The 23,124-nt window shown below is 46.0% G+C and overlaps 1 protein-coding gene across 2 annotated transcripts; it reads left to right on the forward strand.

The window, feature by feature from the left end:
* The first annotated feature begins 1,157 nt into the window (after positions 1-1,157).
* LOC144592885 (uncharacterized) lies at positions 1,158-22,460 on the forward strand. Of its 2 annotated transcripts, XM_078398089.1 has the most exons (8): positions 1,158-1,217; positions 4,832-5,027; positions 6,623-6,762; positions 10,711-10,794; positions 13,506-13,599; positions 17,212-17,386; positions 19,478-19,572; positions 22,312-22,460. In XM_078398089.1, exons 2-8 carry the CDS (start codon positions 4,995-4,997, stop codon positions 22,441-22,443), a joined length of 753 nt encoding a protein of 250 aa, XP_078254215.1. In that variant the 5' UTR covers positions 1,158-1,217; positions 4,832-4,994; the 3' UTR covers positions 22,444-22,460. The 2 variants fall into 2 exon arrangements, with proteins under 2 accessions (XP_078254215.1, XP_078254216.1); XM_078398090.1 differs by lacking the exon at positions 10,711-10,794.
* The last annotated feature ends 664 nt before the right edge of the window (positions 22,461-23,124 follow it).

Consider the following 23,124-nt stretch of genomic DNA (forward strand, 5'->3'; position numbering starts at 1 on the left):
CACTTTGTGTCCTTGACTGTACCATACTCTGTATACCGTACTGAACAATGGCCTATTTCTGACAGAGTCCTGGAGCTATACAATAAGGAAACAGGCCCTTTGGTCCAACTGTAGGCACAATACACTGGAGTAACAGTAACTGCAGATGCTGGTTTACAAAAAAAAAGACACAAAATGCTGGAGTATATCAGCAGGTCAGGCTAACATCTCAGAAGGACATGGATAGATGATATTTTGGGTAGGGACCCATCTTTTGTCCCTTCTTTCTTCAGAGATGCTGCTTGACCTATTGAGTTACTCCAGCACTTTGTATTCTACAGAAGATTCCAGCATCTGTAGTTCCTTGTGTCTTCCACCAGGTACTAGATGTGTTCCTAGCTCATGACCGTTGATGTACTTTTGGCAGTGAAATCGGTGTTCACCTTTGTTAGTGGCCATTCATGCTTGAGGACCTAATGGGGTTGGACCACTGTAGCCTGCAGCAGATTCACTTCAGCTGACTGCCCATCTGCTCCAGCGGGAACTCTGCCATTTATATTTGGCAGTGGGCTTAACTGGCATGGTCAGTATTTACTGTGTCCCTTGGTTGCCCTTGGAAAGTGATGATGAGTTTTGTTTTGTTTAGAGATATAATGCTGAAACAGGCCCTTCGGCCTATCGTGTCCATGCCGACCAGCGGTCACACCGTACACTAGCACTATCCCACACACGTGGGACAATTTACAATTTTACCAAAGCCAATTAACCGACAAACCTATACATTTTTGGAGTGTAGGAGAAAACCGAAGCTTGTTTTCCAATTGTGTAATTTTATATTAATGTCTTTGTTTTAGACTTTTTCTTTATACTGACTTGTAGAATTTGAGCAATTAATGTATAGTTTAGTTTAATTTGGAGATACAGCGAGAAAACAGGCCCACCAAATCTGCGATTATCCCGTAGACTGGTTCTATCCTGCACGCTTGGGACAATTCGCTAAAGCCAATTAACCTACAAACCTGTACGTCATTGGAATGTGGGAAGAAACCGGAGCACTTGGAGAAAACCCACGCAGGTCACAGGGAGAACGTGCAAACTCCGTACAGGCAGCACCCGTCGTCATGATTTAACCCGGGACTCTGGTGCTGTAAGGCAGCAACTCTACCACTGCTCCACCGTGCCGCTGAAGTATAAGCCTGATGCTCGACCTGCTCCAGATAGGAAGCAACCTAACTACTGTGAGTCTGGAGCCACTCTTGTTCTGCATGTTGTTGCTGTCAGTCAATAGTCTCGTGGTCACCATTATTGAAGCCAGATACTGAAGAGAACACCTCCCTCTCCCTTTACTTCTCACTTCTCTTCCCTCTGCCCTGGAAGCACACACATTTCTCCCACCATCCCACCTGCCCTTTCCATTTTCCCCAGTACCCAGCGCTCCAATGCTAACTATATTCTGTGTCATCCTCTTTGCTCTATCTATTGTTCCAGCTTGAACTGATTATATCTATGTATGGCATGTATGCATGTATGGCATGTATGTATGGCATGCAAAACAAAGGTTTTTGACAATAATAAACCTAAACCTAACCTCCCACCTACATTGTGTAGGAAGGAACTGCAGATGCTGGTTTATACTGAAGATAGACACAAAATGTTGGAGTAAGTCAGCGGGTCAGGCAGCATTTCTGGAGGAAAGGAATAGTGTCAAAATAGGTTTTGTGTCAGAGCCCTTCGTCAGACTGAATGGTAGAGAAGGCCAGAACAAAACAGGGCCGGCAACAGATGACCTCAGGAGAGCGGTGTCCATAATGGCCTATATTGGCTGGGGATTCTGTGCTAACAACAAGGATATAGATAACGACGAGCAACTTCTTTACACAAAGGGTGATGGGTGTATGGAATGAGCTACAAGAGTAGGTAAATAAAGTTGACCTTGTCCCTATTCAGGATTTTAACTCGTGGGCCCTCCCTGTCTTTATCCATAACTATCTTAAAGCTAATAGAACATTGGTCGCTGGTTTCAAAAGGCTCGCCCACTGATACTTCAGTCACTTGCCCTTCCCAATTTCCTAAGAGTAGGTCAAGCGTTGCACTTTGTTGTGTAGGCCCCTCCACAAAGAGTCCTGAAAACATTCCACAAATTTCACCCCATCTCTGTCCTTGGCATTATGACTACCCAGTCTATATTAGGGAAAGTTAAAATCCCCTACAATGACAACCTTGTTAGCCTTGTAGCTGCCTGCAAACTCCTGGCATATTTGTTCTTCTAATTCCCATTGACTATTGGGGGCCTGTAGTGCACTCCCAACAAGATAATCATTCCCTTTCTATTTCTAAGCTCCACCAATATAGCCTCACTGGGTGGACCATCAGTAATGTCATCTCGGACTATTGCCGTGACATTCTCCTTAATTAATAAAGCAAAAACCCCTAAACTTTTACCCCCGTCTCTCTCGCCTGCAGCCCCAGCACTAAGGTTGCCTACTGTCCTGTATTAGATGGGACATCCCGTATGTTGGGCTAAATTGGTTTGTTCCGTACGGGACCGCCCTTGTCCCGTATTAGGCCCGAGGGGGGGGGAGGGGGTGACGCTGTAGACCTGGACACTGTAGGCCTGGGGGCCGCTGTAGGCCAGGACAGTGTAGGCCCGGAGGCCCCGGCGCCGCATAACGGAGATTGCATAGCAACCCGCCTCCCGGCCCAGACGGCCACCATTGTATGGAGCAGGAGCACATGGCCGCTGGCTGGGTGAGGTCACGTGGTTTGTAGTTTTTACTAATTAACCATATATACACCAAATTAACAGTTTTGAAAACAGTATTTCTTTACCTATATGGAGAAAAACTGGAACAAACGGATGAAACGAAGGTTTGTTTACGGAGCAGATGAGCTCGCGACAATTCTATGCCCCCACGACCTCTGACCTACGCATGCTCAGTCGGAATACCGAATTCAGTTATTCAATCCAACGTGGACACAAAACGCTGGAGTAACTCAGCGGGTCAGCAGCATCTCGGGAGAGAAGGAATGGGTGACGTTTCGGGTCTCGACCCTTCTTCAGACTGATGTCAGGGAGGGGGCGGGACAAAGATAGGATGCAGTTGGAGACAGGAAGACAGTGGGAGAACTGGGAAGGTGGAGGGTAAAGAGAGGGACAGAGGATCTATCTGAAGTTGGAGAAGTCAATGTTCATACCGCTGGGGTGTAAACTGCCCAAGCGAAATATGAGATGCTGTTCCTCCAATTTGTGCTGGGCCTCACTATGACACTGGAGGAGGCCCAGGACGGAAAGGTTAGATTAATCAACAGTCCTTCACCCCAAGTGCCGTGCAGCCCTCCCGCCGGCAGGAGGTGCAGCAGATCCCTCTCTATTCATCGAGTTGATGACCTTCCAGCAGCACTCTGAATGCGTCCCTGGGAACAGTCCATCGATGACAGAGTCCTCTGTGACGGAGATGCTTGGAATAAATCGTGACAGGGACCCCTGCAAACCTCTCCAGACTCTCTTGGCAAATCCACACTCTGTGAAGAGGTGGGCAACCGTCTCCTCTCCATAGCAGTCGTCCCGAGGGCAGCGTGCGCTGGTAGTGAGGCTCCGGCGGTGCAGGAAGGATCTGACTGGGAGGGCTCCCCTCACCGCCAGCCAAGCCAGGTCTTGGTGCTTGTTGGGGAGTTCTGGCGATGAGGCATTTTGCCAGACAAGCTGGGCAGTCTGCTCTGGGAACCACGCCACAGGATCCATGGAGTCATTCCCCTGCAGTGCCTGCAGGAAGTTCCGTTCTGACCACTGCCCGATGGACTTGTGGTCAAAGGTGTTGGTCCGGAAGAACCTTTCCACGAGCGACAGCTGACTGGCACATTGCTTGACATCTGCGCCAGGCCCATCCTTTGCAACACCAGGGACAGGTAGAACCTCAGCAGTGACACTTGGTGCCCACGTGCCTTGGCTCTATGCTCCACCTGATGCAGCCACACATGAAGGTGGCCATCAGGATGAGGGCGACGTTGGGCATCCTTTTACCCCTGTTGTCTGCCGACGTGCATTGTGGCCCGTCGCACCCGGTCCATCGTCGACCCCCAGATGAAGCGGAAGACGGCCCGGGTGATCCCCGTGGCGTAGGAGGGAGGGACGGGCCACACAAGTACAGCAGCCCCGAGAGCACATCACACCTGATGACAAGTGATGGAGGGGGAGCGTTGCTTCCACAGCTCCAGCTTCTTCCCCAGCTTGGCTATCCGCTCCAGCCAATTCTTGTCACACGCCTCAGCCCCCCCGAACCAAATCCCCAGCACCTTCAAGTAGTCAGGCTTGATGGAAGATCGGTTGGACCAGTTGACAAAGAGCATGGCCTCGCTCTTCCTGCAGTTTACCCTGGCCCCCGTGGCCGACTCAAACTGGTCGCAGACGCTAATCAGTCTGCGGACCGACCCTGTCTGCCCGAACTTTGTTGACCTCCTAGCGGAAGGAGCTGTCCGTCGGGGAATGTTGCCGACTGGCCTGCTGCAGACTGCAGGAGTATGTGCTGAGGGACGCAATGAAACTTGGTGCAGCCAACGCCAAGGCTCTGTGGGGGAGGACCACAGTCTAGGTTCCTTCCGCTGCTGGACATGGGGGGGGGGGGGGGGGGGGGTGTGGTAGAGAGAGACGCCCCTCCAAATAAGGGAAGGGATTCTGTATAAATTTGTATAAATTTGGCAATGAATATCTGTATTGAATGAATGTATAACCTCCAGGAATGCTGGATGGAGTTTTGAAAAGAAAATGTTTTGTAAATATTTATTTCTGGAATAAAGTATTTTTTGATATATATAAAAAAAGCAGATCTCTCTCTATTCCCCACTCACAACGCAGGCGCGGTGCGGGCCTCCCGCCGGCAGAGGGCGCAGCAGACCCGTCCCCACGCAGGCGCGGTGTGGACCTCCCGCCGGCAGAGGGCGCGCGTGTGGAGGCTGCGGGGCGCTGCCGTCGCCTGGCAACGCGAGGCCTGGGCGCGCTGCCGGAGCCGCCGCCGGCCATGGACATCCTGCCCATCCACAGGTGTCACTCGGTGAGTGGCTGCGAGGGGCCGGGACAGAGGTTCACCCCCACCTCCCGACTATGCCCGATGCACCCGCGCTGCGCCATTCCCGAACGTACCAACCCAATCCTAACGTACCCAATCCAACCTATCCAAACCTAGCCCAACTCATCCCATCCCAACACAACCCATCCCATTCCAACCCAACCCATCCCATCCCATCCCAACTCATCCCATCCCATCCCAACTCATCCCACCCAGCCCAACCCAACCCAACCCATCCCAACCCATCTCATCCTATCCCAACCCAGCCCAACCCATCCCAGCCCAACCCATCCCAACCCATCTCATCCTATCCCAACCCAGCCCAATCCATCCCAACCCATCTCAACCCAACCCACCCGAGCCCAGCCCAACCCAACCCATCCCAACGCATCCCAACCCATCCCATCCTATCCCAACCCATCCCAACCCAACCCATCCCACCCCATCCTATCCCAACCCAGCCCAACCCATCCCAACCCATCCCAACCCAACCCAACCCATCCCATTCTTTCCCAACCCAGCCCAACCCATCCCATCCCAACCCAACCTATCCGAGCCCAATCCAGCCCAACCCAACTCAACCCATCCCAACGCATCCCATCCCAACCCAACCTAGCCCATCCCAACCCATCCCAACCCATCACAACCCAACCCATCTCAACCCATCTCAACCCAGACCATCACAGCCCAACCCATCCTAGCCCATCCCAGCCCAACTCTTGCCCATCCCAGCCCAACCGTACCTAACCCATCTTATCTCAACCCAACCCATCCCATCCCGACCCAACCTATCAAAACCCAACCCGACCCTGCCCAACCCTTCCCTGCCCAACTCAACTCAACCAATCTGTCCAACCCAGCTGTTTCTTGCCCCCTAACACAACTCCTTGCCGCTTCTACCTTTCTCCAAACTCACCCTTTCCTCCAGCCTACCTTCTTCTCCCTGCACCAGCACCATTCACTAGTGTTGACAGAAAGGGCAGCTGAGGTAATATACTGAAAGGAAGGTGTTAAAAGGACAAGATTGAGCCAGGTTTTGGCACCATTTCACAGGCCCAGCTGCAGCTGGCCACAAAGGCCTGTGGCAGCTGTTGCCTCCATCCAGTCATCCCGTGAACCGTTGTCCTTCCCCTTGCCCGGCCATCTTCAACCTTTGTGCCCCGGGGGTACCTCCTGCAGCCGACCTTGAAGGCACGGAAGGTAAGACCTATCCCCCCCAGTTCTTCCTACCGTCCCTTGTTCAGAGTCAATTGCCATTGCCGACTCCTTCCACCTCCTCTCCGGTTCCCATTCTTCGGGGCGAGCAGGGGCTGGACTCAGCGGTTTCTCTCTCCTGGTTCCTCGGTGGAAGAGCTAGGCCAGCCATCAGGGTATAGACGCTGCTCACCAGGACCTTCAGCCACAAGCGTCTCGTCGATACCTAGGGTGTCAAAGCTTATGGTAAAAAGGCAAGAGAATGAGGTTGTGAGGGAAAAATAGATCGGCCACGATCGAATGGCAGAACAGACTCGTTGAGCCAAATGGCTTAATTCTGCTCCCATGTCTTATGGTTTTAACCCAGCTCCTGTACGTTTCTGTAGCTTTGTGCCGAGAATGATCACCTGCAGAGGAAACTAAGGAAACTCCGTCAGAAGAATGAACTGCTGGAAAGTGACCTCTCAGAAATCCAGGAAAAGCTTCGCCTGCAACAGATGATGAGGGATTTAGTAACCTCCAGAGAGTGAGAGCCTTAAAGGCATCCATTTCTTCTACCTGTGTAAAGAGACAGCATTAATAGTTCTTTAGTATCATGTACATGTACAGTGACACTCCACAATTTTACCCAAGGGAAAGGAAAGTGTATAAATGCACCCCCATGTTATGGCTTAGTTTTAGTTTAGTTTAGTTTAGAGATACAACGTGGAAACAGGCCCTTTGGTCCATCAAGTTCGCGCCTACCAGTGATCCCCGCACATTAACGCTATCCTAACACACACAAGGAACAATTTACACATACACCAAGCCGATTAACCTACAAACCTGTACGGCTTTGGTGTGTGGGAGGAAACCGAAGATCTCGGAGAAACCCCATGCGGTCATGGAGAGAACGTACGAATTCCGTACAGACAGCACCCGTAGTCGGGATCGAACCGGGGTCTCTGGCGCTGCAAGCGCTGCAAGGCAGCAACTCTACCGCTGCGCCACCGTGCCGCACAGCCCGGTGATTTAACAAATTGCCACCAATAAAATTGAGATACGGAATAAAATTTGTCCTTACGGATTTCATGTAAAGAAAAATAAATAAATGAACACAAAAGGTGTACAAAGAACTGAACGAGTGTACAAGGACAAATATTGCAGCTAGTTGTTTTACAGCAGGAGGGCATTTAAGAGATTTGCTTTGGAAACTGACAAGGCAATATCGGCTATTGCTACTTGCACGATGATAGTTTCTCAAACAATGTACAGTTAATTAAACCAAACACCCTTTCTCTTCTGCCAACAATACAATCCGTATTCCCTTGCCTGGAGACTGCACATCTGTGGGGCTAATACTGAGAGAAAAACCTCCCAAATGTAACGTTCACATAACATAGGATTTAATCGGGGGTGGGGGGGGGGGAAGAAATCCAAATCTCCACACTTACTGATGGCTCAGTCCACAAATAATAATTGTGACATTACTTGATTTATTTTAATTATAGTTGATGTCATAGGTGACCTATCTCCACCTTCCCAACTTAAGATTTAAATAATTCTCATACTTGGCTCAACTGATGCTACTGTGTTAGTCTTTAAAAAAAATGCTTTGTACCCTTTGTAAGGTATTGTTTCAACTGTAAATACATAACTTCATATACATACATAATATATATATGCATAGGAAGGAACTGCAGATGCTGGTTTAAATCAAAGAGTAATTCAGTGGGACAGGCAGCATCTCTGGAGAGAAGGAATGGGTGACGTTTCAGGTCGAGACCCTTCTTCAGACTGCTGCTGCCTGTTCCAAGAAGGGTCTCGACCCGAAACGTCACCCATTCCTTCTCTCTCTCTCGAGATGCTGCCTGTCCTGCTGAGTTACTCCAGCATTTTGTGTCTATCTTTAATATATATGCTTAACATATATACATAACAATATATATATACAAATATATAACTCCAACTGGATATGCAGGGAATGGAGGGATATGGGTTATGTGCAGGTAGATGTGATGGTTGTGGCATCATGTTCAGCACAGACATTGTGGGCCGAAGGGCCTGTACCTGTGCTGTACTATTCTATGTTATAACTGCCTTAGAGTCATAGAGTCATAGAGTCCTACAGCACAGAAAGAGGCCCTTCGGCCCATCGTGTCCGCGCCGCCCGTTACCAAACACAGTCTAATTTTAATCCCATTTTCCCACATTTGGACCGTAGCCCTGAATGTTGTAGCATTTCAAGTGCCCATCCAAATGCCTCTTAAACGTTGTGAGTGTTCCCGCCTCCACCACCACCCCAGGCAGTGAGTTCCAGACTCCAACCACCCTCTGGGTGAAAAAGTTCTTTCTCACATCCCCCCGAAACCTCCCTCCCCTTACCCTGTATCTATGTCCCCTCGTTGTTGAACCTTCCACCAGTGGAAGAATTTCCCCGCCATCTACCTTATCCATGCCCCTCATGATCTTGTACACCTCGATCATGTCCCTTCTCAGCCTTCTCTGCTCCAAGGAAAACAACCCCAGTCTGCCCAGTCTCTCCTCATAGCCGAGGCCCTTCATCCCTGGCAGCATCCTGGTGAATCTCCTCTGCACCCTCTCCAAAGCTATCACATCCTTTCTATAATGTGGTGACCAGAACTGTACACAATACTCCAGCTGTGGCCTCACCAGTGTTCTGTACAATTCCATCATTACCCCCCTACTTTTATATTCGATGCCCCGGCTAATGAAGGCCAGTAACCCATATGCCTTTTTAACCACCCTATCCACCTGTCCTGCTGCCTTCAAGGACTTGTGTACCTGTACTCCAAGGTCCCTCTGTACCCCTGTCTTCCCTAGGGTCCTTCCATTCATGGTGTACTCCCTCTCCAAGTTATTTCTGCCAAAGTGCATCACCTCGCACTTTTCAGGATTAAATTCCATCTGCCACTGCTCCGCCCATCTGACCATCTCATCTATATCTTCCTGCAGCTTGCAGATCCCTTCTTCACTATTCACCACCCCCCCCTACCTTTGTGTCATCTGCAAACTTGCTGATCATGCCCTGTACGTTGACATCCAGATCATTTATTAGATTACAAACAGTAAGGGACCCAACACCGATCCCTGCGGCACCCCACTGGACACCGGCCTCCAGTCACAGAAGCACCCTTCTACCATCACCCTCTGCCTTCTGTCACTAAGCCAGTTTTTTATCCATTTTGCCAAGGTGCCCTGGATCCCATGGGCTCTTACCTTCTTGACTAGTCTCCTGTATGGGACCTTGTCAAAAGCCTTACTGAAATCCATGTATACCACATCCACTGCACTACCCCCATCTACCTCCTTGGTCACCCCTTCAAAAAATTCAATCAAGTTAGTCAGATGAGTTGTGATGAGTTCTAAATTATCCAGTTTCTCTGCTCCTGTACAGTTATTTTTTCCAATGCTCTCTGCTACTTTAATGGTATCATTTTTACCATGGATATCAATTATATCTACGCCTCTGATATACACAAAATGCTGGAGTAACTCAATGGATCAGGCAGTTTCTCTAGAGAAAAAGGATGTGACATTTCTGGTCAGGAGCCTTCTTCAGGTGTGAAAAGAAGGGTCCCGACCTGAAACATCACCTATCCATTTACTGCAGAGATGCTGCCTGACCCACTGAGTTAGTCCAGTATTTTGTGTCTATCTTTGGCATCTGCAGTTCTTTGTTATTACTATCTACACCTCTGCTCTTTACCTTCCCCCCCCACCAGAATAGTCCGAATGCTCACTGTGTCTTTATCAAATGAAAGCCAAAAAAGTTCCTGGCACCATTGGATTTCTCAGCCTCCCTTAAATGTGAACATTATTTTCCTCTGATGGATTGATTGAAAGATACAGCATGGAAACAGGCAGGCCCTTCGACCCACAGAGTCCACACCATTCACAGTAGGTCTGCATTATCCCACTTTTGCATCTATGCATTACACACCAGGCAAAATTTCACGAAGCCAATAACCTACAAACCTGCACGACGTCTTTAGAATATGGGAGGAAAAATGAGGGACCGGAGGAAACCCACGCGGCCACAGGGAGAACATGCAAACCCCACATAGACAACACCCGAGGTCAGGATCAAACCCATATTTCTGGCGCTGTGAGGCAGCAGCTCTACCAGCTGTGCCACTGTGCCGCCCCTCGAAAATATCCGGCGGGCGGTGGTGGGATTCGAACCCACATCTCCAAAGAGACTGGAGCCATATCCAGCACCTAGACCTTACAGCCATGGTACCAATACCAAGACCTGCTGACTCCACGTGTTTCCTCCAAATAAATGGTGTTGCTAGGGGCCCCACATATCATTGATATACTTGTCTTTTTATTCAATATGATGTGTTTACAAAATATGAATATTAGAACTGTAATTTCAGGTTTATTCAGATTGTAGTTGAGTTGAATTGAATTGATGCTGAAAGCATTAAAAGAATAATGCAAAACTTCATAATTTTATACACTTATAAAGTGCTCAGATGCAGACTGAACCTCAAGCATGGCTCAAAGCTGGGCTTAAAGTGGACAACGCTGCAAAGGCAGATGTAAAGCGGAAGTAAGTATTTATCCGAGCGTAATAAAGAATGTAATAGAAATTTGTTCCATGGTACAAACCACATGAAATAAAAATGATCCACGGGAGGCCAAGAATATATTTTTTAAAGATGTTGGACAACGTTACTTTAATTTTTACATGTGACCCATGATTTCTTTTACTGTCAGCACCAAATCTTTCCTGGAAATCTGTTCTGTCCTTTTTTAAGTAAAACATTCTCAGACGATGAAAGAATCTTTTAAATGAAACACCATTCTTTTGAGGAATTAATGCAGAATAAATACAGATTAGTGTGCCCCTTGTCTCCAGAGCCAGTTGGGAATGATTGCATGTTTTGAGAAAATAAGTGCATTTTGAGTAGTGAAATCAGGAAGCACTTTTTTCCACACAAAGGGTGATAGAAATCTTACGTTTGCTTCACCAAAGACTATGAGTGGATTTAATTTGTCAAAACTGAAGTTGATGGGTAAATGTGTCAATGCACAACGCATTGATATAATTGAAATACAAGTTATCTTTTAACTAGTTTAGTTATAGACAATAGACAATAGGTGCAGGAGGAGGCCATTCGGCCCTTCGAGCCAGCACCGCCATTCAATGTGATCATGGCTGATCATTCTCAATCAGTACCCCGTTCCTGCCTTCTCCCCATATCCCCTGACTCCGCTAGCCTTAAGAGCTCTATCCAGCTACTCTCTTGAATGCATTCAGAGAATTGGCCTCCACTGCCTTCTGAGGCAGAGAATTCCACAGATTCACAACTCTCTGACTGAAAAAGTTTTTCCTCATCTCAGTTCTAAATGGCCTACCCCTTATTCTTAAACTGTGGCCCCTTGTTCTGGACTCCCCCAACATTGGGAACATGTTTCCTGCCTCTAACGTGTCCAACCCCTTAATAATCTTAAACGTTTTGATAAGATCCCCTCTCATCCTTCTAAATTCCAGTATATACAAGCCTAGTCGCTTAGAGTTTAGAGATACAGCGAGGAAACAGACATTTCGGCCCACCCGATTCTGCACCGACCAGCAATCACTGTACACTAGTTCTAACCTACACACTGGGAACAATTTACAGAAGCCAAATAACCCACAAAGCCTGTACATCTTTGGAATGTGGGAGGAAACCGGAGCACCCGGAGAAAATCCATGTCGTCACAGGGAGAAAGTACAAGCAGCACCCAAGATCAGCACTCTCCGTACAGACGGCACCCAAGATCAGGATGGAACCAGGGTCTCTGGAGTTGTGCCCCGGTTCCGCTCCAATTGACTAATGGAATAAACCATCAATTCTGATGCCTTACTCTTGATCTTACCCCGCTTATGTTTTCTTTAAGTTGCTTGTTCTGGGAATCTTTCTATACCAAGAAAAATGTTCATAATGTTTGGCCTGAATTATGTCTCAAACTACATGAGACATATTTATTATGAGACATAGAGCTTTCCCACATGAAAACAGACCACTTGGCCCAACTCATCCGAGGAGTTTGTACGTTCTCCCTGTGACCTGTGTGGGTTTTCTCCGAGATCTTCGGTTTCCTCCCACACTCCAAAGACGTATGGGCATGTAGGTTAATTGGCTTGGTCAGTGTACAAAATTGCCCCTAGCCTGTGTAAGATAGTGTTAATGTGCGGGGATCGCTGGTCGGCGCGGACTCGGTAGGCCCGAAGTGCCTGCTTCCGTGCTTTATCTTTAAACAAAAACAAAAAAACTCCTGTACTTAATACCCTGAATGATGAAGGCAAGTGTGCTAAATGCCTTTTTTCATCACCATGTCTACCTGTGTCAGCACCTTCAAGGAACTATGTATCTCCATCTCTAAATCTTTCTGCTATAAAACTCTTCCCAGAGCCCGTAGTTTAGGTTTATTATTGTCACGTGTATCAAAGTACAATGAAAACTTTTTCTTGCCATCTATCAATCAGATCAGATAATATTATAAATACAGTACATACAATCAAGTCAAACAGATAGGGCAAAGGGAAAATAAAGAGTGCAGAATATAGTTCTCAGCATTGAACACATCAGTTCCATAGATTATGTAAGTCCTGTCCTGGTTTGTGTTACCAAAATGGAAAATCTGAGTTAAACTCCATCTGCAATTCTTTGTAATCTTCGATAATCTTCTTCACTGTCCACTATACCACCAATTTTTGTGTTAACTACAAACTCACTAACTGTGCCACCTACAATCCCTAAACAAATGTGCAAAGGCATTTCAGATTCTGATGTGGCATTGGGATTGGGTTTATTGTTTAAACATTTAGCTTGTGTGTTTGTTAACACGTAGATAACTTATTACTGAATTTGAAGTTAGTTATTGTCCTATAGCATAAGTGTGCATTGGGCTTGGTTTCCTTGGTTGAGTTCTCCCCTTATCCTGGTGTTGTAGCAGAAGTACCTTGTGTTTTAACAGCAATTCAAATCATTAATATAAAGGGCAATAATAACAAATAATAAACAATTAATGTGAACTCAATATTCAGCACAACTCAACATTATAGGAACACCAATATGCTCAGTGGTCAATGGCCTTTTGGTGCTGCTGATTGTGGGTGAATGTTGGTCAGGATATCAAGAATTGAGCCATGGCACTGAGGGATAAAACTGGGGACAGCTGGATTATGTGGTGGTTACCTTGATCAAGCACGTATTATTTGAGAAATATTCGACCCATTCTGCGAACTAAAGATGATCCCATTAATTTTCCCAGCCGGTTGTTGCAAATGTACAATGCCCTGCAGAAGCGATACGAGGAAGAAATTAAAACCAACAAAGAGCAGAGTGAAACCATTTCAAGGCTCACTGTGAGTTATTCTTTTTTTTAAAGGTTTTTTTAGTTTTGGAGAAACAGCATGGCAACAGGATCTTTGGCCCACCGAGACCACACCGACTGACAATAGTGCACAAGTTCTATCCTACACACTAGGGACTATTTACATAAGCCAATTAACCTACAAACCTGCTCTTTTAATTTAGTGTGGGAGGAAACCGGAGCACCCGGAGAAAACCCAGGGAGAACGTACAAACTCCGTACTGGCAACACCAGTAGTTAGGATCAAACCTGGGTCTGTGGTTTCCACTACGCCACTGTACCACAGTTATTTTTAGTTTTGTTAGTAATTATGCATGCCAATACTGTGATGGGCGTACAATACACAGTACAGGATTGCAAGAGTAGTCCAATTTGAATTTGATCTAAAACAGGAGTACAACTTTATTTATTTTGGTCAATGGTTTATCAGTTCTTCATTCCAAGAATCATTTTGATGTTACACATAGATGAAATTATTTATATTGGTAGCAGCAGAAAAATTAAAATAACATAAATGTCATAATTTCCTTCTGTGAAACATCTTTGCAGTGTTTATCATCCCATGTAAACGATGCCGCATAAATGTCAGTTGCTGCTTGATATTTATGGATATCGACATTCCTGCTGCTCTTCATGCTATTTTTGGGATTTCCAAACATCCCATGTTAGATTAAAAACACTAAATCTGTGACCTAACTTCTTTGCTATTTAGTGCTGATATTTTATTTTGATTAAGCGTTTTATTCTTCTGAAGTAATATAACTTAAATTCTCTGGTAATCATCTAAATATTCCTTTTTATCAGACTGCATTTAGTAAAAACACTGAAACCTTAGATCTAGAGTGAGTTTACTTCTCTTTTGACTGAACTTTTCTATGTTCTTGCTTGTCCATATTGTGTTATAGCTGTAGACAGCACAGAAACAGGCTCTTCGGCCCAACTAGTCCATACTGATTTAAAATGACCATCTAAGCTAATCCCATTTGTCTGTGTTTGACAGAAATTCATCTAAACCTTTCCTTTCCATACATTTGTCCATATGTAATTTAAATGCTATTATAGTACCTGCCTCAACTACTTCCTCATTCCATATACCTACCTCCTCATTCCATATACCTACCTCCTCATTCCATATACCTACTTTCTCATTCCATATACCTACTTAGCTGTGTAAAAAAGTAGCCTCTCAGTTTCCGATAAAAATGTTCTACTTTCCAGTTAAACCTATGGTTTCTAGTTCTTGATTCCTCATATGTGGGAAAAAGATAATGGCTATTCCTCGTATCTATGTTCCTCATGATTATATACACCTATAAGATCATCCCTCAGCCTCCTGCATTTCAAGAATAAAATCCTAGCCTGTTCAATCCCTCCGTATAATTCAGTCTCTCGAATTCCTGGCAACATCCTTATAAATCTTTTCTGTACCCTTTCCAACTTAATGGCATCTTTCCTTTAGCATGGTTACCAAAACTGAAAACAATATACTCCAGGTGCAACCTCACCAATATCTTTAACGTCATAACATCCCAACATCTGTATTCATTGCCCGGACTGAAGAAGACCAGCATGCCTGAAACCTTCTTCACCACCCTGCCTACCTGTGCTGCCATTTTCAGGGATCGATTCACTTATACTGGTAGGTCCTTCTGTTGTACGCCACTCACCTGAGCCCTGCTGTTCACTGTTAAAGTCCTACCCTATTTGACTTCCCAAACTGCAATGCTTTGCATTTATCTGAATTAAACTCCATCTGCTATTCCTCGTCCCATCTATGCAGATTATCAAGATTCCGCTGTAACCTGCTTCGCTCTCTGCGATACCATTTATTTTAGTGTCATCTGCAAACTATTATCCAAATCGTTTCCAATGATGACATATACTAATGGGATCAGCACTGACCCCTGAGGCACACTACTAGTCTTTGGTCTCCAGTCCAAGAAACCACCTTTTATATCTGTTTCCTGCCATCAAGCAGATTATGTATCAAGTTAGCTAGCTGTCCCTGGATCCCATGCGATCTAATCTTCCAGAGCAGCCTGCCATGCAGAACCTAATCAAATACTGTGCTGAAGTCCAAACAGACCACACCAACGTCAACCGTTTTGATTACTTAGAATCCTTTCCACTAACTGACCTACCACAAATGTTAGACCCACTGGTCTCAGGTTCTCTCCTTAAATAAAGGCACACCATTAGCCAACCTCCAGTCATCAGGCACTTGTAGTGAACTGTGACGCATATATCTCAGCCAGGGCCCCTGCATTTTCTAAATCTCCCCACAATGTCATAGGATGCACCTGAACAGACCCCAGAAATGTATTTACATTCATTTTTGGGGTGGTACAATGGCGCAGCAGTAGAGTTGCTGCCTTACAGCACCAGAGACCTGGGTTTGATCCTGACTATGGGTGCTATCAGTACAAAGCTTGTATGCTCCCCCTGTGACTGTAGGTTTTCTCCGGCTGCTCAGGTTTCTTCCCACATTCTAAAGTCGTGCAGGTTTGTAGGTTAATTGCCTTCTGTAAATTGCCCCTAGTGAGTAGGATAGAAGTGGTGTACGGGGGATTGCTGTACGGCATAACCTTGGTGGGCCGAAGGGCCTATTTCCACATTGTATCTCTCTCACACATCCAAATGTTTTAAGACGTCTTCCACCTCCTCTACTGTAATGCAGACTATCTCCGAGACATGCCATTAACTTTCCGGAGTTCTCTCGTTGTAAGTACTTTGAATTTTGTCTTCTTCCTCTGCAGTCAATTGACAATATTTGCACAGTTGACTTTGGATATTTTTGAACATTGCTGGTGATGATAAACAGTTTGACCGAAAAATATACCTGCTTGAATAACCTCTGGTTTGCAATTTAAATGTAATCCAACCTTTGCCAACATCACTTTTATCTTTTCAGATTAGAATACTTCATTCAAGTTCAGGATTCTAAGCACCGCCACAGAAATTCATTGTAAAGTCTGTCAACGAGTGTCTTTGCAGATAGTACCAACAGCAGGGATGTAATGCTGAGGCTTTAGAGGATACTGGTCAGACCATATTTGGAGTATTGTGAGCTGTTTTGGGCCGCATATCTGAGCAGGGATGTGCTGCCGGTGGAGAGGAGGTTTATGAGAATGATCCCGGGGATTGGGTCGGTTAACGTATTGTAAGCGTTTGACGGCTCTAGGCCTTGAATTTAGAAGGATGAGGGGGGGATCTCATTGAAATTTGTAGAGAGGATGGTTCCACTAAAGGGTGAGTCTAGGACCAGAGGGCACAGCCCCAGAATAAAAGGACGTACCTTTAGTATGGAGATGAGGAGGAATTTCTTTAGCCAGAAGGTGATGAATCTGTGGAATTCATTGCCACAGATGACTGTGGAAGCCGTCTTTGGGTATCTTGGGAGATTGACAAGTTCTTGATTAGTAAGGTGTCAAAGGTTACAGGGAGAAGGCAGGAGAATGGGGATGAGAGGGAAAGATAGATCAGCCATGATTGAATGATGTAAAATAAAAGTCAAGTAAAGTCCGTTAATGCTTAGCCAGATTTTTTCAATCTAAACGACTACACTTGCTGTTTTAGAGATGTGGCGATATCTTGCCTCTTCCAGGTGACGATCCATGAGTTAGAACTACAGCTTGTGACAGCGAAGCAAAGAACTTGGCAACTGGAGAACCTGCCCGTGGGCAGAAGGCGAAGGATGTTGACGCCAGAGAGGGACTCTGCACCTGGCAAACGTGTGCCTGGTGATGTCACTGCTTGCTCACCTGGCTGCATTAACATGGGTGAGGCTTCAACTGGATGTGTTCCCTCCTGGAGATCCTGACCTTTAATGCAACGCAGCAGTGCAGATGCTAGCACTCGTGTCTATTCTTCATCTGTAAATATAGGGGACGGCACAGTGGCGTAGTGGTAGAGTTGCTGCCTTACAGCGCCAGAGAATCAGGTTTGATCCTGACTACAGGTGCTATCTGTGCAGAGTTTGCACGTTCTCCCCGTGACCGCGTGGGTTTTCCCCGGGTGCTCTAGTTTCCTCCTATACTCCAAAGACGTACAGGTTTGTAGGTTGACTTCGGTAAAGATTGTAAATTGTCTCCAGTGTGTAGGATAGTTTTAGTGTACGGGATCGCTGGTCGGCACGGATTCGGTGGGCCAAAGGGCCTGTTTCCACGCTGTATCTCTAAACTAAATGGGAATGCTGTGTAACTATTCAGGACGGATGATGGAGGAAGTGCCATAGGGAAAGGCAGCATAATGCTTTCTGACTAGAGTCATGGTGATCAGGATTAGGTTTATTTGCTGAGAATTTTTTTAAGGACATAGAGGCCATTAATGCTTCCCAGGCATTGAAATGCTCTCTCAGCATAAATTGAGCCTGTGGCTCAGTGGCATAAATAGTTAAGCAAAAAAGGTCTGAAGAGGGTCCCAACCCAAAAAGTCACCTATCCTTTTTCTCCAGAGATGCTGTCTGACCTGCTAAGTTACTCCAGCACTTTCTGTACACCTTAAGCAAGAAAGGTGGTCATTCAACCTGATTCAGCTCTTTTGAAGAATGATCCAATTAGCCCAACAACACCCTCCTCCCTATATACAGAATACAGAGCTTTATTTGTCATTCGGTACCGAGGTACCGAACGAAATTACGTTACCAGCAGTCACACAAAAAAAAGAACACAAGACACATAACCCCAACACAAACATCCATCACAGTGACTCCAAACACCCCCTCACTGTGATGGAGGCAACAAAACTTCCGCTCTCTTCCCCACGCCCAAGTCCCCGCGGCCGAGCCGTACCGGGCGCTGAAACATCCCGCGGCCGAGCCGGGCGATGGAAGACCCCGCGGCCGTACCGTGCGCAGCTAAGTCCCCGCGGCCGAGCCGCACCAGCGATGTAAAGTCCCGCGGCCGAGCCGCACCAGCGATGTAAAGTCCCGCGGCCGAGCCGCGCCGGGCGATGTTAGGTCCCGCGGCCGAGCCGCGCCGGGCGATGGAAGGCCCCGCGGCTGAGCCGCACCAGTGATGTAAAGTCCCGCGGCCGAGCCGCGCTGCGCCGGGCGATGGAAGGCCCCGCGGCCGAGCCGCACCTGGCGCTGAACCGTCCCGCGGCCGTACCGGGCGATGGAAGGCCCCGCGGCCGAGCCGCACCGGGCACTGTTAAGTCAAGTCTACTTTATTTGTCACATACACATACAAGATGTGCAGTGAAATGAAAGTGGCAACGCCTGCGGATTGTGCTAAACTACAAACAGAATATAATTTTTTTTTTTTAAAGACGCAACACAAAAAATAAATTAATACAGTAAATTAGTCCCTGGTGATATAAGAGTTAACAGTCCTGATGGCCTGTGGGAAGAAACTCAGTCTCTTCAAATTTGGATTTGGATCTCTCCGCAGCATTGAAGGCTGAAGAGAGACCTGATAGAGGTATTTAACAATATGGGAGGCATAGATAGGGAATCTTTTTCTCAGGGTTGCAATGTAAAAGATGAGAGAACAGAGGGATTTTGGAGGCAGAAACAATGGTAGCATTTAAGAGGCTTTTAAATCTGTGGGGAATGGTGAGATATGCATCACATGTAGGCAGAGGATATTAATTTAACGGCATCACATTCAGCATGGACATTGTAGGCTGATGGGCCTATTTCTGTGCGGTCCTGTTCTATGTTCCAAATTACAGGATCAGTTTGGAGATTGGGTTGACAGATACTACAGAAAGAGAGAGAAAAAGCAGAGGAAATTTGTCATTAATATAATTAAATCCATTTAAAAAGTACTAAATAACTTGTTTGCAGGCACAAACAAAACATTGCCAGATTTAAACCTCCCATGTTTGGAGCCTTGTATTTTTATTTCACTATTTGTGGTTTTCTTTAGAACTTCTCTTCACGATTGAAAAGCTGCAAAAGGAAAGTGACAAACTAACAAAGGAGAAAAACAGCTTGAAGAATGAGCTGGCTGGATTGGATAAGGTAATGCCTAGAAAGGAACTGCAGTGCTGGTTTATACTGAAGATAGACACAAAATGCTGGAGTAACTCAGCGGGTCAGACAGCATCTCTGGAGAAAAAAAGATGGGTGATGTTTCGGGTCGGGACCCTTCTCCAGTCTGAAGAAGGGTCCCGACCTGAAACATCACACATGCTTTTTCTCCAGAGAAGCTGCCTGACCCGCTGAGTCACTTCAGCAGTTTGTGTCTATCTTGGAAGGTAGTGATTTTTTACAACTTGTGTACAACTTTCAAACCTGTAATTTATGTTACTGACTCTGCCTTGCTTAGCCATCACGTCACTACCCTTCAACCCCCCGGAAGTGTTGACTTTAACCACTCAGGTCTCCTGAGATGTGTAGGGAAATAACTGCAGATGCTGGTTCAAATTGAAGGTAGACACAAAATGCTGGAGAAAGATCTCGACCCGAAACATCACCCATTCCTTCTCTCCTGAGATGCTGCCTGACCCGCTGAGTTACTCCAGCATTTTTTGTCTACCTTCAGGTCTCCTGAGATGCACACTTCCATGGTGAAGTGTATTCTATACCATGAAAAATTATATCCCATTGCTGGTATGATTGAGAACTAATGAAGTTCAGTTTATGCTGGATTATGTGGAGTAGACCAAGTAAGTAACCCCTGCCTTCCCTCTCTCCCCCCTCTCTCCCACACTAGTCATCCTACTAGTTCCACTGTTTACATCTTTGTATCCCTTTGTCATCACCTCTTCCCCAGCCAACAAAGGGCTATTATGGGCTGCACCCTTCCTTGGTCATCTGTTGCTGGCCCTGCTTTTTTCTGGCCTTTTCTTACCTCCAGCTCCTTCCCCCCTACTTTCAGTGTGAAGAAGGGTCCCGAAGGGTCACCCATCCTTTCCCTCCAGCGATGCTGCCTGACCCGACTCCAGCACTTTTGGAGTTTTGCAGTACAGGTGAATAGATTGTGATGCAGCGTATGGTTGGATTTTGGAATATTCCATGGAATGGAGTTAAAATGTATGGTGCCACTTGTGTTTATCTGTTACATTTCTGAAGTGTGCATCATTCACTGTATACACTGGAATTTAGAAGGATGAGAGGAGATCTTATCGAAACATATAAGATTATTAAGGGGTTGAACACGTTAGAGGCAGGAAACATGTTCCCAATGTTGGGGGAGTCCAGAACAAGGGGCCACAGTTTAAGAATAAGGGGTAGGCCATTTAGAACGGAGATGAGGAAACACTTTTTCAGTCAGAATCTGTGGAATTCTCTGCCTCAGAAGGCAATAGAGGCCAATTCTCTGAATGCATTCAAGAGAGAGCTAGATAGAGTTCAAGGATAGCGGAGTCAGGTGTTATGGGGAGAAGGCAGGAACGGGGCACTGATTGAGAATGATCAGCCATGATCACATTGAATGGCGGTGCTGGCTCGAAGGGCCGAATGGCCTCCTGCACCTATTGTCTATTGTCTATTGTCTCATTAACCATTTCTAATGAAATTCATTTCAATAGCCTTTTCTCCAAATTTTTACTTTTAGCATGGAAACACATTTAACTGCAGATGCTGGAATCTTGAACAGACTGCTGGGGAAGGGGTCTCAACCCAAAACATCGTCTGTCCATTTCCCTCCACAGATGCTGCCTGATCCGCTGAGTTCCTCCAGCAATCTGTCTTTTACTTTTACCATCCAAGCTTGTTGTTAACAGCTTGTCATTGCTGATTGATTTATCCTTTTCATTTAGTTTAGTTTAGTTTAGAGATAAAGCTTGGAAACAGGCCCTTCGGCCCAAAGAATTCACGCTGACCAGCAATCCCCGTACACTAGTTCTATCCTACACACTAGGGATATTTTACAGAAGCCAATTAACCTACAAACCTGCACGTCTTTGGATCGTGGGAGTAAACCAGAATACCCAGAGAAACCCACGCGGTCACAGGGAGAACGTACAAACTCCGTACAGACAGCACTAGTAGTCAGGATGGAGCTTGTCCGGCGTGGTAAGGCAGCAACTCTACCGCTGCACCACTGTGCCGCCCCAAACTCTTCACTTGTTTTTGAACCTAAATTACTTAACCATTTTTTGTTTTAAGGAAATCTTTTTAAAGTAGCTTGTGTACAATTGCTGTTTAAAAGGGATCAGTCATGAAATTAGCCTACATAGACTTCTCGTCTAAAGCTGTGTCTAATCTATAATCAGGAGTCACCTTGTGGCTAAGGTTTTGCTGTAAACATTGGCAGGTTATAAATTGCCTGCGTTCCAACACTCAGGAGGTGAATGTTTAGCACGGTTTGACTATTAACTACCTAATTATTGCATTCATTGCCCTTTGGTGCCAGGAGAATATAATTTACAATGGAACAAGGACCAAGTAATATTAAGATACAATGTGTAGGAAGGAACTGCAGATGCTGGTTTACACTGAAGATAGAACAAAATGCTGGAGTAACTCAGCGGGTCAGGCAGCATTTCTGGCTAGGAGGAATGGGTCTGAAGAAGGGTCTCGACCCGAAACGTCACCCATTCTCTCCAGAGATGCTGCCTGTCCCGCTGAGTTACTCCAGCATTTTTGTGTTTATCTTCAATATTAAGAAACAGTTCACTTGAATATCCAAACCTCTCATGTCACCCTTTCAATCTGCAGACATTCCTTCTTCAACTATTAAAAAATCAAATTTTAATAGGAAATCCAGTTTATTGACTTTGTAAACTGATTGTACATTTTGCATGGGCATTACAGGGATTCTTTGAAGAAATTGAAGATTTGAAGTATGCTCTGCAGGAGTCTGTCAGACTGAACAAAGAATATGAAAAATGTTTGCAAAAATTGTGTGAAAAACATGGGCTTCCATTTCCCGTGGTGACAAAATAAAAGAAAATGAACTAACATTGAAACAATATAAAAGTATTTTTATATAGTAATAAAATAAATGACCTTCAAAAACAAAACAAAACTGTCCCTGCTGGAAAACTGATAAAATACACAGAGCGCAAAATATTCAGTAGGGGTTTGTATGTCCTAGGAGCAGGAGGCGGTGGGGGGGGGGGGGGGGCAGGTTGTTAGAGGTTAACTAAAATTGGAGAATTCACTGTTTATACCGTTGGGTTGTAAGCTATCCAAGCGGAATGTGAGGTGCTGTTCCTCCAGAGGGTAGCCTCACTCTGACACTCTGAAGGAGGCCCTGGCCAGAAAGGCCAGTATAGGAATGGGAATGGGAGCTAAAATGGTTAGACAATAGACAATAGGTGCAGGAGGAGGCTATTCGGCCCTTCGAGCCAGCATCGCCATTCAATGTGATCATGGCTGATCATTCTAAATCAGTACCCCGTTCCTGCATTCTCCCCATACCCCCTGACTCCGCTATCGTTAAGAGCTCTATCTAGCTCTCTCCTGAATGTATTCAGAGAATTGGCCTCCACTGCCTTCTGAGGCAGAGAATTCCACAGATTCACAACTCTCTGACTGAAAAAGTTTTTCCTCATCTCAGTTCTAAATGGCCTACCCCTTATTCTTAAACTGTGGCCCCTTGTTCTGGGAACATGTTTCCTGCCT

This window comes from Rhinoraja longicauda, chromosome 4 (assembly GCF_053455715.1).
Source record: "Rhinoraja longicauda isolate Sanriku21f chromosome 4, sRhiLon1.1, whole genome shotgun sequence".
Lineage (NCBI taxonomy): Eukaryota > Metazoa > Chordata > Chondrichthyes > Rajiformes > Arhynchobatidae > Rhinoraja > Rhinoraja longicauda.

What these genes read in the sequence shown, in the direction of transcription:
- LOC144592885 (XM_078398089.1), top strand. Translation starts at nt 4,995, where the DNA reads ATGGACATCCTGCCCATCCACAGGTGTCACTCG. An exon ending in CCATCCACAGGTGTCACTCG is followed by an intron (nt 5,028 to 6,622) that starts GTGAGTGGCTGC and finishes ACGTTTCTGTAG; the next exon opens with CTTTGTGCCGAGAATGATCA. An exon ending in ACCTGGCTGCATTAACATGG is followed by an intron (nt 17,387 to 19,477) that starts GTGAGGCTTCAA and finishes GGTTTTCTTTAG; the next exon opens with AACTTCTCTTCACGATTGAA.